Source organism: Sabethes cyaneus, chromosome 1 (genome assembly GCF_943734655.1).
Source record: "Sabethes cyaneus chromosome 1, idSabCyanKW18_F2, whole genome shotgun sequence".
NCBI lineage: Eukaryota > Metazoa > Arthropoda > Insecta > Diptera > Culicidae > Sabethes > Sabethes cyaneus.
Window position 1 is genome coordinate 14,214,203 of NC_071353.1, and position 15,328 is coordinate 14,229,530.

A 15,328-nucleotide genomic window follows, 5' to 3' on the forward strand; every position below is an offset into this window, starting at 1 on the left:
ATAAAGCTTATTTTAAATTTTAATTTGATTCGATGTGCTGTTGTTTTTTTAGAGTTAACATACGACATACGAGTAAAGGGCAGTCCTAGTTTTACTTCAACTCACTCTATTTGTTGCTTTCGTACTTTGAAAGTTGTGTTACACTTATCTGCTATGATCGGCATGTTTACCGTCGGTCGAGTTTTCCCCGCTATTGGTAAAATGGTTGAAATGCTCAACTTGTTCTTCTTTTTTCACTGCGATAATTAATACACCCAGAGTAAAAACTACATGCACAAATTTCCGTGCTCGTCTACCGGTAATACCTATATATGTAGTTGTAAGCGCGTCAAACACCAAGTCGTTCGTTATAAAATATATATAAACTTGTCGCGTTTTCTATCGAATCACAAATCCAATTCTATCCGAATGGTTTTCTTGTTTTTTTTTTCAATCTGAACAACATCTACAAGTTTTGTGTTTCCCCTGTTTGGTATATGGTGAGCCATTGTGCGCGTTTCAACAAAGCTTGTTTATCAATAAATTGTTTGAGTGTGTGTCTGTCAATGTGTGTGTGTGTTGTGTTTGAGTGAGTGTGTTATCGCAAACTATGATAATAGCATCTACAAAAAAATGGCGACCACTGCTTTTCAGGTTAGCTTTGCGTCACCACCAATCATGGTGCAAACAATGGCATTTCGTTGAGGAATGTTCTTTTTTTATCGTCACAAATGTGCTTATCTTTAACTAATAGGACTAGTTTCTTTTCCGGCTGGCTGCTGCTACTACTTTCGTTGAACTGTTGAACGCGCCGTTCCACGTTCCGGCGTGTCTCTCTACTATGCGATACTTAGACCGGTTGTGTGTAACTTCTGTTCTAGTTTGTAAGGTTGTTTTTTTTCTTTGTTTTTGTTCAATTGTTCTTTCCACAGGCACATACATTTAGCTGTTTTCGTTTTTCAATTTTCTCAAGTACTCTAGTTTAGTACTGGTTATTTCTTTAATGTAGTATCTCTGTTCTTACTCATTTATTTAGATTTATTTTGTTTTTTTTTTAATTTTTTGGTTTCGATACTCAGTTTTTTTGATACGGCGTTTTTTCGAAAAATAGCAGTTTTTTTTATGTAAGGCCCAAGCACAATTGATGTTTTTCTGTATTTTTCAAATGTCACAGTTTTTCTCACAATTAAACAAATTATCTGTCAGGTTCTGCGGAGCACTAAAAAGGTGGATTTAACGAGTAGCAAAAAGTGTCCTGGTTTTTCTGGTCATTCTTTTTTAGATGAAAATTACTTATTAGGTAGCGGGATTTAAAGAATAGTAAACAGATCAAGAGCCAGCATAGATTCCGATGCTTTGCTGCGAAAACTAGCGATAGTTTTGTTGGTCCTGAGCCGCTGTTCCCATGCCAGGGACGACTTTAAAAGTCAAAATTTGACGGCTTGACGTTTGCTCAACGCAGTGAGCCCCTGAAGGTTAGGATTTCGAAGAGATGCGACGAGAAATGTGACAGCTGAAGACTAAATCGGCCGCCGGAAAGGACCGACTTCCGGCAGAACTCTAGAGTATAGGGTATTTGATAGGCAAAGAAACTACCGGAGGAATGGATAAAAGGTGTGGTGTGTCTCATCTACAATAAGGGTGATCGGTGGCTGAATTGCTGTAATTATCGCGACATTTCGCTGATCAACGCCACCTACAAGATCTTGGGGCCTATTCTCACAGTCACTTCACCTCACCTCACTTCTTTCACTTTCCTGTCACCTCACCTAAAGTCACCTCACCTTACACACTTAAAAAAAAGGACCGAGTTCGGTAAATTATCGTCAATTTTACCGAACTCTGAGCAGCAGAACGTTCGGTAAAAAATTTTTATGATGCCAAACATTACTAATGATCCGTAAACGTCGATTGGCACCATCGAATTTTACCGAACGTTCGGCTGCTCAGAGTTCGGTAAAAAAAATTTAAGTGTGTACAGGCCCTATTTGATTTGTACAGTCACCCAGGTGACTGTGAGGATCGCAAATTGTCACGTCGCCTAAAAAAATTAGGTGAGGTGACTGTGAGAATAGGGCCCCTTGTTACGTCGTCTATCTCCAATAGCAAGAGACTTTGTAGGACAATACTAAGCAGGGTTTAGCGGGGGAACGCGTGCTACTACAGATCAATTTTTCATATTGCGACCAACCTTCCAGGGCTTCAACGCAGCTCAGTCTAGTTCAATTAACGGACGAAGATAGAGTTCAAGAATTAGCTAGTGCTATTTTCACGGAGTCGAGAGTTGAGTGGGCAGTGGATTCTATAAGTCCCTTCAAGTCCCTTCAAGTTTCCCTCAAGTTCCCTCCAGGAGTAGATGAAATTTATCCATTCATTCCCCAAGCAACTAAAAGTTCGAATTTCACTTAAGGAATAAACTTGAAAGTTCATATTTGGTTCAAATTTAGTTCCGCAGAACTTTCTTGCTGATCAACCAGACACTACATTTGTAAACCGAACTTCATTCTCATTAAAGTACCGTTAATATCTGTTGCAACTTGAAAGTCCAACATGCAGCTTGAAAGTTCAACATGCAACTCGAAAGTAACTTAGAGTTCGGATAATGGTGTCTAAGGAAGGTTAACAAGCTTTATGTCTATGGAGGTATAGCTTGCTAAGCAGCTTTACTGGTAATTAACCGAACTTAAAAGTTGCCTTGAGCTCGCTGCATAGAGCGCTAAGCAGCATCTGAAGAAACTTTGGCAAAAGTTTATAAAACAGCACTTGTAGTTCTATTTTTATACTTTTCCATTTTCTACCTCCGCCTCCTCCTAATTTTTGTAAAGTCGGTTCATGCGATTAAGATAGACCATTTAAAAAAAGCCTAACTAACACCGACCGCTACTGGATTTGAACCCGAGCGTTCCTCGTTGCATGCCTATCCTGATGCATTGCGCCATCTCTGACGCCGCTAGTGACATGAATTTTGCCGATGAGTTGTTCTTAAGTGTAAGTTCGTTTCGGGGCTGTGATAAATGAGAAAATAGCACATCGAGTAAAAACGATGCAAATCGCATATTCCAGCAACGGAGCAGTGGTATGCGTTTAAGTTACCGAAAAAAAGTACTCGAGTTCAAATCCCCGAGGTTTATGTTGGTGGTGTGTGGTAAGTTACAATAAATTAATATTTATAAAAAAACAGTCGATTATTAACCGAAATTAAATACCTTAGTTATAATGAGAAATGTCATGAATCTGCAAAACAGGAAGAAGTGGGAAAATATTCCCTCAATCTTTTTTATTTTGAAAATTATTGGAGTTTCTTTTTGGGCTGAACAGTGTTCTATATAGCGACTTAAGTGAACTTTTTGCGAACTTTCTAGTTCTGTTAGAAGTTACTTTGTATTCCCTTCGAAGTTTAAACATCAAATACGAACTTAAAAGTACGGTTAATTACTTAAAAATGAAGTTGAATAGAGTTCTATTCATGATCATTTCGTTGGCTGATTAAGCCAAAAATCCCCTTTTATCGGAACTTTTGGTTACTTGGGTCCTAAAGCGGGAAAACGTGACAGGACAAACCCCTAGGCATACAGACCAATCAGTCCCACATCTGTGATTTTAAAAACGTTTGAAAAAATCATGGATCTTCATATCAAATTAACATATTTGAAAAGAAGATCTTTGAACAAATTCCAGTTTGCCTACCAAGCAGGAAAATCACATGAAAACAGCACTTCATATGTTGATTTCAAAAATAGAAAAGTCTTTTGACAATAAAGAAATCTCACTTGCAGCTTTTCTTGATATTGAGGGAGCATTTGATAATGCCGCCCACAATTCAATAAATAAAGCCATGGAGAAACGGGGTTTTGACAAATGTATTTCCAACTGGATACATGCTATGCTTACCAATCGCATAACTACAAAACTAAGAGGATCTACTTTAACGATAAAACCAACTAGAGGTTGCCCTCAAGGGGGAGTCCTATCTCCTATGCTGTGGTCCCCAGTAGTCGATGATCTTCTAAATAAATTGGTTGAAAAAGGCTATGAAGTCATAGGATTCGCTGGCGATATAACAATTTTAGTAAGGGGAAAGTATGAACATACTGTTTCCAATAGAATGCAATCTGCCCTGAACTACACACTTAAATGGTGTGACTTGGAAGGACTAAGTATTAACCCTTCTAAAACAGTCATAATACCATTTACAAGAAGAAGGAAATACAGTATTGCAGCTCTACAGCTGAGGGGAGTCCAATTGCAGCTATCCAAACGTACAATATACTTGGATGTTATACTTGACCATAAGCTAAATTGGAACGATCATCTAGAGTATGCAATCTCAAAAGCAAACAATGATCTTTGGGCTTCCAGCAATACATTTGGCAAAAAGTGGAAACTTAAGCCGAGGATGATTCCCTGAAACTATTCGGCAATTATGAGACCAAGACTAACATATACTTCGCTATAGTGGTGGCCTAAAACTACACAAATAACAGCTCAAAAAATGCTTGTAAAGCCACAACGTATGGCGTGTTCTTCATTAACTGGAGCAATGACCAGCACATCTTCCAAAGCTCTAAATGCTCTCTTATATTCTCTACTGTTGCACCAATTCGTACAATTTGAAGCAGAAAAAGGTGCTCTTAGACTTGAGCGTGTTAAATATTTTTAAGATGGAGATCTCAATGGACACCTACGAATCCTCCGAGATTTTCAACTGAACACCCTGGTAATCATGAACGAAGACTGGATGGAAGCTAGGACAAACTTCGATATACCCTTCAAAGTAATTGAAACCGATCGCAGATTATGGGAAGAAGGTGGTCCTAAGACTCGTCCGGGATCACCTGGTCGAGCCATCTTGCACGTTGAGCTCTTCTGTTTCTCATGGTATTGGTGGGTTGTTGGAAAGAACTGTTTTCGTCGCACAGGATGTTGTAAGGATGCCGGCTGACCGTAGCCTACCGATGTTCGTAAGACGTACGGTGGTAATCTCTCCAAGCGGTGTCTGTAGCTTACACTTTCCTACATTATAGATTCATATACTTCCGCCGCTCTCCGCTTTCAGTTTAGTTTAGTTCATACTGGTCTAACAAGGGTTTTGTAAATAGTCATCTGCAAAACCAGGGAGTTGGTTACCCTTGGTGAAAATCGTGCCTCTCGTCTCGATGCCTGCAGGATAAGCCGTCACCTTGTCTCAACCCTCGGTGCGTCTCAGGGGGACTTGAGAGTGTCCCCGAGATGCGCGCGAAACATATTACTCTATCCAATGTAGCTCTGATCAGTCACGTCAGTTTATCCGGAAAACCGTATTCGTGCATTATCTGCCATAACTGATCTCGACCGACTGTATAGTATGCTGCTTTGAAATCAATGAAGGTGGGATGCGTGGGCACGTTGTACTCTCGACATTTCTGCAAGATCTGTCGGATGGTAACAATTTGATTCGCAGTTGTACGAGCCCTCATGAAGCCCGTCTGGTAATTTCCTACGAAACCCTGTGCTATCGGTGACAGCGCCGGCGTAACAAAATCTGGGGATAAAGTACCTTGCAGACGGCGTTTACCAGCGTTATGCCGCGAAAGTTTGTTTTTGTAGATGGGCCTAACCCTACGGTAGCTTCTCCTCCTCCCAAATCTTGGATATAACCTATAGAGTCGTTGCCAGCGTTTCTCGGCTGTGTTCATAAAGTTTTGCCGATAGGCGGTCGTTACCAGCAGTTTTGCTGGTCTAAAGCCGTCGAGTCGTTTTCTTCTGGCTACCAACAAGTCCAGATTAATTATCCTGCAACGTTTTTCGAGAACTCTGATGGGATGTACAGCGTGATTCATACGAACTCACGAATGTTGTGGACGAGTGCACCGCACAACATAACGATTTGAGTGCGTAGATATTCAGCAGAAATGCGTTGGTGGTTCTTATCAAGAATCCTACTGTAACGAAGGCCTTAGCTGTAATCGTATAATTTTTGAGGCGTGCTCGGAATCCAACTTCAATCGCCCAATAACCTGCACTCGGAGATAGCAATTTTTCATGTTTCTGTTAAAATTGGTATAAAAAATCTGAATTTTACGCTAAGAAATGTATGCCCTTATATCTATTTTCTATTCGAATTATAATTCACAACCAATTTTTCTAATTCTTAATGCGGTACATTAGACGTTAGCCGCCATTCGATGCAACCATCGCTGTTGCGCACACTTCAACCGATGCCCATTTAGAGCATTTCGTTTTTCGAAAAACCGCCGTACAAAAGAACCACAAGAGCCTACATCTAATAATGGATTCTCAGGTTAAACACACTAGTCTTTTCTTCTTCTTCTTCTCGCTGCTTGTGTTCGGTTGGCGCCGCATTGTGCCCCAACAAAAACGTGTTTACGTTATAATAATTAAACAGAAAATCTCACAAAAATAATCTCTCCCTTTTACGGTGCGATTTTGATTATATATTCTTTGTTTTACATACTATCAGATGAAAAATTCTGTCCATCCTTTTTCGTTACATCTTCGTTTCGCGAACGCAATCCACGTACCGTTAACGAACGGTTAAATATTTGCGAGTGAAAATGGCTCGAGTTTACTAGGTTAGGTGTACAGTATTTTTTTGATTATTAGCATAGTAAATCATAACTTAGACTATATATTAGTTTATTTGGAGTAACTAACTCCAAGCTTACAAGATTTCACGAAAAGTTCAAGTTTGGTTGTAGATATCTAGTATTAGAGTAGATTAAAACGTTGAAAATAGACTTTGTTTTAGTTTCGTTAAATTTTAGGAATAGTTTTTTTTTCTTTTGTTCTCTTGAGCACATGCATGTGGCTGCCAAGTACTTGAATAAATAAAATCTCTCTCTTCCAGCAGCTGAGCTATTTACAATTTAGCATATTGGTGCAAAATCAACTTGAAATAAATAAATATTTGTGACGAACGAAATAAATCGCAACTTAGTACCTAACATAGAAAGAAAAATGAAAAGTTTTGAAGTTCCCTAACGAGTTAAAACCAAAGTAAAGAATCACACTAGACAAAACAAGAGTAACGGTTAATTCTACCATCAAATCAGACCTAATCATTGACCGCCGGTGAAAGAGACAATTGTGTTACTCAATTCCGCGTCTCCACTGGCTCCGCCACTTCCACCGCTGTAGGTCGAAGCAGGAGACGAAGACGACGATGGCGTCAAGTACCATGTATTACTGTGGGTATTTGGTGTTGAGCCATGATGCGGCAGGAACCGTTGATGTTGCTGCTGCTGCTGGTGTTCCTGTTGTGGTAATTGTTGTTGGGACCAACGGTACTGCTGGCTGTTGGCAGTATCATAATGGTAGGAGAAAATTGACTAACTGCGCATACGTTTGGCGTTCGGTTCCATTTTTACGTTGACCACCTCAAAATCGGACGTGTACAGCATGCTGGTTAAATCCTCTGGCTGCGGTTGGTTGGAGTGCTGTTGCTGAATCGCGTGCGTGTTTTGCTGGCGGCCATGATCTTTCTGAAATATGAGGAAATGACTCAGTATAAAACTATGAATGGGGTCCTTCCTGATAGCAGAGTGTGTACTTGTTTGAGGATTCTACGAAGGATTAGAGTTTCATACCATGCAGGGAATGAACCCCCAAGTAATCGCCATTAGAAAGTTTTCCAGTCATTCATGCGTGGGTACACTTTTGCTACTTCTACTCAATAAAGGTAAGCCTCATTACAAATTAACAATTCTTGACAAATTTTCGTTGAATTTTCCTATTAACATTTAGCACACGGTAAAAATATACTCCAGAATGTTTAAAATTTTTTATGACGCAATTGCTGAAACGCAGTTTAACCCTTTATAAGGCCGTGGCAATTATTATGCCACCTACGAAAAATATTTGTTTTGCGTCTATAATGACATTAATATAATTATAGAAGCAAAATAAAAATTTTTTGTTGGTGGCAATATAGTTGCCACTGCCTTATAAAGGGTTAAAGCAATCTTCTTCTTCTGTTTATATAAGAGGCTTATGTCTGGACGGTCTGTACCGAAAACCAGGTCTCTGACAGGACACCATAAGAGGTTTATCGGTAACTAAAAACAGGTCCCTGACAGGACGTCATGCTTTCGTAGCAATGGAATGTATTCTCAGTCGCCTCACTGGTCGACTGCTGGACTGCTTGATTGCTCAACTGGTTGTCTAGATTGTTCGACTGGACTGGTCGATTAGACTGCTCGATTTGATTGCTCAATTGGACTGCTTAACTGAACTGCTCGACTGAACTGTTCGATTCGACTGCTCGACTCAACTGCTTGAGACACATTCCAGCGTTACGAGACACAAACAGCACCCATTGTTGACGTGTGAATCGCCTCCTGTTTCACCAATTTTTTAGCAAATACGGGATTGTCCCCGGTTGTGAAACGGCCCCGGTTGTGAAACACCCATAATTTTTAACGTTTTTATTATCCTTAGTGCAGTCAAGTTACGACCAACGTCTAGTTATATAGTAATATAACTTTTGAGCAAACAACGGTCAAATTTCAACAGCTACGATGCTTTGCAGGAAAAGTGTTTCAAAAAACACCCAAAAAAGCTTTTCCGCATGTTTTGCAATTGATTATTTTGAGTACCAAATGGAATAAAAAAGCTCAGGTAAAGGCATATAAGCTAAGTTTTGGACCTCCATTTCATCACACAGACAAATTTTAGGTGAAATAATTGACTCAAAAATTAAAATATAATTTTTTTGCAATATGGCCACCGCCCCGGTTATGAACCAGTCGAGTTCCCCGGTTGTGAAACATCTAGAAAATCAAATATTTTATACTTCAATGATCGTACATTACTTCAATTGGGGCATTATGAGTTTTTATGGCAGCAGGATTCATTTAGCTTTAACAAAAACTCAATTCCTTATAACACATGTAACAGGCCAGTGCATTTGAAATACGCCAATATGATTGCTTGCTTTTTTACATGCATTCATTGCGATTCAGAGTTAAATGATTAAACGAAGAAATTAATTATTTTGTATTTTTAGTATTTTCCATGAATAAATGATTTTATTTTTTGATTTTCCTTCGATATTTCTATATTTTCTTTTCTTTTCTAATGATTTCCCGAGGGGTTTCACAACCGGAGACACTTCTTTTCTTTTAGCCACAAAAAACTATGTTTTAAAATTTTGCTATAACTTTTGTGTTTTAAACAAAAACCTTATACTTCCTTTGGCAAAAAGATAGGTATATGTTGAAACTTTCCAATGCTTCAAAAAGATTGAAAATTGGATGATCCGATCAAAAGCTATGGCCAAAAAACAAAACCTGTTTCATAATCGGGGACATTCCCCTACATTATCTTCCACTACAATACCAGGGATTTGATGAAACAGGAACCGATCTGCATAGTAGGGATAGTGTCCCGTAACGCTGGAATGTGTCTTGATTGGACAGATCGACTTGACTGCTTGACTGAACAGCTCGATTTAACTGCTAAAGTGGACTACTCGATTCGACTACTTGACACATTTGCTTGACTTACTTCTCGACCCGACTGCTCGACTTAACTGCACGATTGAACTGCTCGACTGGACTGTTTGATTCGGCTGCTCGGCTGGACTGCTTGACTGGACAGCATGATTTATCTGCTCGGTTCAACGGCTTGATTCCACTGGACTGGACTACTCGACTCGACTGCTCGAATGAACTGCTTGACTCAACTACTCGATTAGACTATTCGAATCGGTTGCTCAATTCAACTGCTCGACTAGACTACTCGATTTGATTGCTCGACTCAACTGACAGCTTGATTCAACAGCTCGACTTAACCACTCAACCCGACTGCTCGACTCAACTGCTTGACTTAACTGTTTGATTCGACAGCACGACTTAACTGCTCGACTAGACTACTCGACTGAACTGCTCGACTCAACTGTTCGACTTATCTGCTCGACTGGACTACTCGACTGAATTTCTCTAGTCAACTGTTCGACTTAACTGCTCGACTAGACTACTCGACTGAACTGCTCGACTCAACTGTTCGACTTATCTGCTCGACTGGACTACTCGACTGAATTTCTCTAGTCAACTGTTCGACTTAACTGCTCGACTGAACCGCTTAACCCGACTGCTCGACTCAACTGAGCGACTAGACTACTCGATTCAACTGCTCGATTGAACTACTCGACTTAACTGCTCGATTAAACTGCTCGACTCGACTGCTCGGTTCAACTTCACAACTCGACTGCTCGACTCAACTACCTGGCTGGACTTGAATGAACAGCTTGATTAAACTGCTCGATTTGACTGCTCGACTTCTATTTGATTCGACAGCTCGACTTAACTGCTCGATTCAACCGCTCGACTGGACTATTCGACTCAATTGCTCGACTCGACTGCTCGAATGAACTGTTCGAATCGACTGCACGAATGAACTGCTCGACTCAACTGTTCGACTTAACCGCTTGACGCGACAGCTTGACTAAACCATTCGATTCGACTGCTCGACTGGACTGCTCGATTTAACTGCTGGACTTGACTGTTCGACTCGACTGTTCGACCCAACTGCTTGACTGGATTACTTGACTCGATTGCTTGATTCGACTGCTCGACTCGCCTGCTCAACTCGATTGCTTGTCACGATATATGGTCGGTGTTAAATCAGGCCGGACCAAGTCGCATAATTTTAAAAAATGAGCTAATGATAGCAAACGATCAAGAATTTTCTAAGCAACATTTTTCTCTAATCAGACTACCTAAATGTTGCAAACAGCCAGAAGTTTTTATTCAGTATAATAAAATCCAATACGACAATAAAAACTATTTGTTTCAGTTTTATTTTCAACATCTTAGAGCTATATTATGCATTATAATAACTCAAAGAACTTATACAAAGATTAAACATCTTCGTAAACATTGGCCAATGGAATGTATCTGCAGTTTTCGGAATTCTGAACAGACATTTATATTTTCCGGATCGCCAGATTCTGTTCCTCTAGTGTATGATAATTTCCGATTAACAGAACAAAGTTTTGGCGGAAACATCTCTCAAGAGACTTCACCCACTAATCAACACATTCGCGAGTGTGCTTTACAAGCGTAAAATTAACAATCACGCATGCTTACAGGAGTTTATAAATGACTTGAACCTATTAAGTATTAGGTGTAAGTTGTACTGAAATAAAATGAATCACTTGACTTCTTGCTGAAGTGCTGTTGAAGTCAATATTTCGTTATGACTTTTAAATTTAAAATTATTTAATTAAATATCACGCATATTGTACTGTAAAAAAATGCGATACTTTTCAACGCACAAATTTTCCGCATTAAAATATCCCTTTACCACAAGGAACATTACCTTTTTAGTGAAATGAAGGTCTAATGTATTAAACCCTACAACTTTTTGCAAAACTTCAAGAAAAAATTTCATGTTAGTAGTAAAAACCAGTCCTGTTTTTCTTACGTTACTCAAATAGTTTAAACTACAGTACAATAAAAGTACCAAGATTTTACTAAAATAAAGAATAGATAAAAAACAAATCATCCCTGATAAAAATCCCTGATACAAATCTAGTAGCCAACTGGACTAAACCAAGCAGTAAAGTAGAAAATAACATCACTCTAACTACATCAGGGTGATCGGCAAAACAAAAACAAAACCAACTTACTTTAACGGCTCTAAAACGAGCGATTGTTAGCTTGCTGTGGCATAACAATCAATCAATAGTGTTCACGTACTGAAAAGCACAAAAATAATAACTCGAAATCAAAAACGATCAAAGCTCGGTAGCACAACGACATTCAATATCAATGTATACATTTCCTATAACTTCAACGCTACATTTTACTTACCTCGCCCATGACGGCAATCGGCGTGGTCTGCGTTGCCTCCGCTACCTTGTGTTCGATGATGAAGAACATGTACTCATCGTACAGCAGCCGGATCAGGTGAAAGCTGCCGAAGCTGCCGGCCGATCGAAGCGTCAGATCGCGAATCACCATCGAGCTGTAGAAGCTCCACTTCAGCAGAAACTGCCGTGCCGCGTTCACGAACGTCGGCTTTCCCCGGTACTCCTCCAGGGCATCGTCCACTACGGCTCGCAGCCAACCGGCCCACTGCTCGAGAGTGTTCTGCTGCTGCAGGGCAGCTTTGAAATCGTTCTCCAAGCGCTGAACGGTTGCCGTATCACATTGGCAAATCCAGGAGGCCTGCTCCTGTACGTTTCGGAAATCGACCCGATTGAGATCATTTAGCATCTGAGCAATTTGAGTACTGTTTTGCAGCACGGCCCGCGCAGCCTGTGCCAGGTGGTTCAAGGAAGTATAACGGCGAAGCGTCTGTCCAAATGCGGCTACCGCCGAGAGCTTGATGGTTACAATCTGCTCCGGGCAGCCACTCATCGCCGACGATAGCCAGTTTTCCAAATTTTTGGCAAAGTTTCGAATCGCTTGCGTTAGGCCGGTCGGAATAGGACGCAGCACATCCGGTATAAGCACTTCGACCATGTTTTGGTAGAACATAAAATCGATCTGGTTTTCAATCAGAAGGTTACTATTACTTAAAATCATTTTTTAGCTAATAGCTTGTCCATACCTGTTTGATGAAGTCCTGAACCGCTTCGCATTGTGTCAGCACGTACAGTTTTGATTTGCTGAGATATTTTTCCTCCTCGCATTCGTCACCGTTGTTGTTGTTTTCGGCTCGCCAAAATTCACGCCACAGTGATTCGATAGTGTTGAAATCCAAGCTCAAAATCGCATCTAGAAAAGCTTCACAATGTTCGCGATAGATGGATCGCATCGTATCCACATCCTCCAGGGTGATTTCTTCCGGAAACGGGTGACTCATGTCAATCACCGGAAACTGTGGAATGGCACCGCTGGCATCGCCCAGGTACTGAAATATTGAGCGATTGTTAGACCAAAAGGTATGGGAGGTTTTCTCACGAGTCCTTACCTGCGCGCACGATTCTGGAATTTCGTTTTTCATGATGCCCTTCTTAGAACCACGATGATTCATGGCATGGCTACCACCCATGCCACCTGCACCACCCCCACTACCATTGGGCCCACCACCAATGGCATTATGATTATGAATGTGACTATTATTGTTATTATTCATGTGACTAGTATTGATGTGTTTGCCGTCATCCATCGCGTTATTCAAAGCCGATCCGGGTTTGATCCTAATTCCGTAGTAATGATACTTGCTGTTACCCCGCGTACCCAAACGACGCGTTCTCAATCCCGTGAAAACCGAACGAATCAGCTTTCCAAAGCTAGCAGCATTGACTGCGTCCAGTTTGTTTTCGTTGCAATGTCGCATGTAATGGTTGTACAGCGTAGACCTCGGAAGGCTAACACCTTCAGCGTTCTCGTAGTTCTCCACCAACCAAGCGACCTGTTTTGCAGAGTATAGAACGATACGAAAAAGCTGGTTTAGAATTTTGCACAAGACGTAGGAGAATAAATCCACAAGTTGTGTTGATTGCTCTGGGTTACACATGGTTCGTACGATATCAACAACTCCATTGGAGATAACCTTGACTACCACAACCCTGAAGTGTGTTTCTTGTATTTCCTTGACAACAGGGACCTTACGTCAGATTAAGGTTTGGACTTTTGAGGGTTATGAACGGTAAAGTGTAAACAAACTCCTTACCGTTGCTGGCGATACGCGCGTTGCGTGACTAAGGTTCGGTGTCGGATCCATTTCCGGCGTCGGCGTTGTCGAGTTCGAATGATGCGATGCCTGATGCGATTGAAGGTAGGAAGCCACATCCTTCGTTTCAGTATTAGTCGTGTTAGACATGTTTTGCAGGATAGACAACAAAACAACAAAAGAGGATACAAATGGAGAAAACCATGTTAGTATACAAAACGATTAGTGACGAGGTTTCAATCAATCAGTTGAAGTTTCTGATTAAACAAAGTGTAAGCAATTAATTGACTCATTGCAAAATCGGTATTAAATAAATTAAAAGCAGCATAATGAATTGAACAGAAGAGACACAGGTTTTTAAACCAACATGTAATGAACTGCGTTGCACGTGAGATGATTAAAAATGTTTTCAAAAAGAGGAGTGTGAATATAGCGACTTCCATGTTAACCACCACCGGAAGCCTGTGAAAAAAGGGAAAAAATAGCGCCCGTTCCCTGGTAACAGCGTATAATTAATTGAGGGATGCATCAATATCAAAAAGATAAAAAAAACTCCAGCAACCAAAATCAATACATCGTCCGACATTCACGTGGATGAGCACGGTAATTTGCGTACGCAATAACCAACTGTCGTTATCGATGGTTGGGCATTATGTGGTTACATATTCCGATCAGAAGAGCTCCTGCGGTCGACCGCAGATCGAGCCGCTAGTCCGGAATAAGGTTTACCGTTCACTCACCGTCATGGTTTGCGGCGATTCGCGGTGGTGCGTTCCATTGGCCGTTGCGGTTCCCAGCAGAGTGGCTTCGTCTACCGGAACAATAAACTGCTGGTTGTTGCCGGTGCCCCCGGTACCGGCAGCAGCGTTGCCATTATTGGCCGTACCATTTCCGGCGCTACCGCCTCCCGATGAATGTGAGCTGTTACCACCGGAAGAGGCACTGTAATTGGCGTTTCCTGTGGCAGCAGCGTTGCCTCCTGCACTGCCACCACCGCCGCCGGTCCCACCGCTAGCACCGCCGTAGTATTGCTGCCCAGCTCCAGCGCTGTAATCACCGACGGCATACACTGGATAGGCCCTGAAAAGGCAGAAAATTGGAAAATGGCGAATTTACATAGTAAGAGTAATGTTTTTCGCTGCTTTCGTTTAACACTAAGTTCAATTATATTATGGTTTATAATGTAGCGAATTACTGGCAGGCGAGCTTTAATTTAGAACAGATCTATATCAAGCAGAACATGATTTGAATTTTTTTCAAGTCCAAGAGAATTCAAAAGAAAAATTAGTTGAGGGTGAGATTTTTTAAATTTTTATTTTATTATTTTTAGCCGCCAAAGATTTAACTTATTCCTGAACTGTTTGTTCAGACAAATGTTTCTCACACGTAGGTTATGTTATTTTTATAAAACCAGCGTTTTTATAGATTTGTTATGTTCAATACCTTTGTATTCATCCATTCTATTGAAAACCTATTGAATGAGAAATCAGTTTTTCAAATGATTCGCTTACTTTCAGCGTTTCGTGCAAAAGCTGCTATCTCGTTTGCTTTATTTTATCAATTTTAAAACGTTTGTTTTTGTGCATGTAAGGATGCAGAGGAGAATCTATAACTTTGCTGAAGACATTTCTATGAAACAAACCATTTATCTAATACTAACTGACCGGGCAAACTTCGAGTTGCCACAAATAAAACTATGCTGTACATAAATTGTGAATCTCGGATG

At 40.6% G+C, this 15,328-nt stretch overlaps 1 protein-coding gene across 1 annotated transcript in view; it reads right to left on the minus strand.

Moving 5' to 3' along the window:
- Nucleotides 1–6,063: 6,063 nt before the first annotated feature.
- The window catches only part of LOC128745606 (DNA-binding protein RFX2), a 63,163-nt gene continuing 53,898 nt past the window's right edge, over nucleotides 6,064–15,328 (minus strand). Inside the window, exons 5-9 of the mRNA XM_053842685.1 lie at nucleotides 14,343–14,682; nucleotides 12,898–13,341; nucleotides 12,535–12,837; nucleotides 11,793–12,470; nucleotides 6,064–7,460 (exon numbers count right to left, since the gene is read on the minus strand). Of these exons, the coding sequence (XP_053698660.1) occupies nucleotides 7,308–7,460; nucleotides 11,793–12,470; nucleotides 12,535–12,837; nucleotides 12,898–13,341; nucleotides 14,343–14,682 (1,918 nt within the window). The 3' untranslated portion in view covers nucleotides 6,064–7,307. The remainder of the gene's footprint in view (nucleotides 7,461–11,792; nucleotides 12,471–12,534; nucleotides 12,838–12,897; nucleotides 13,342–14,342; nucleotides 14,683–15,328) is intronic.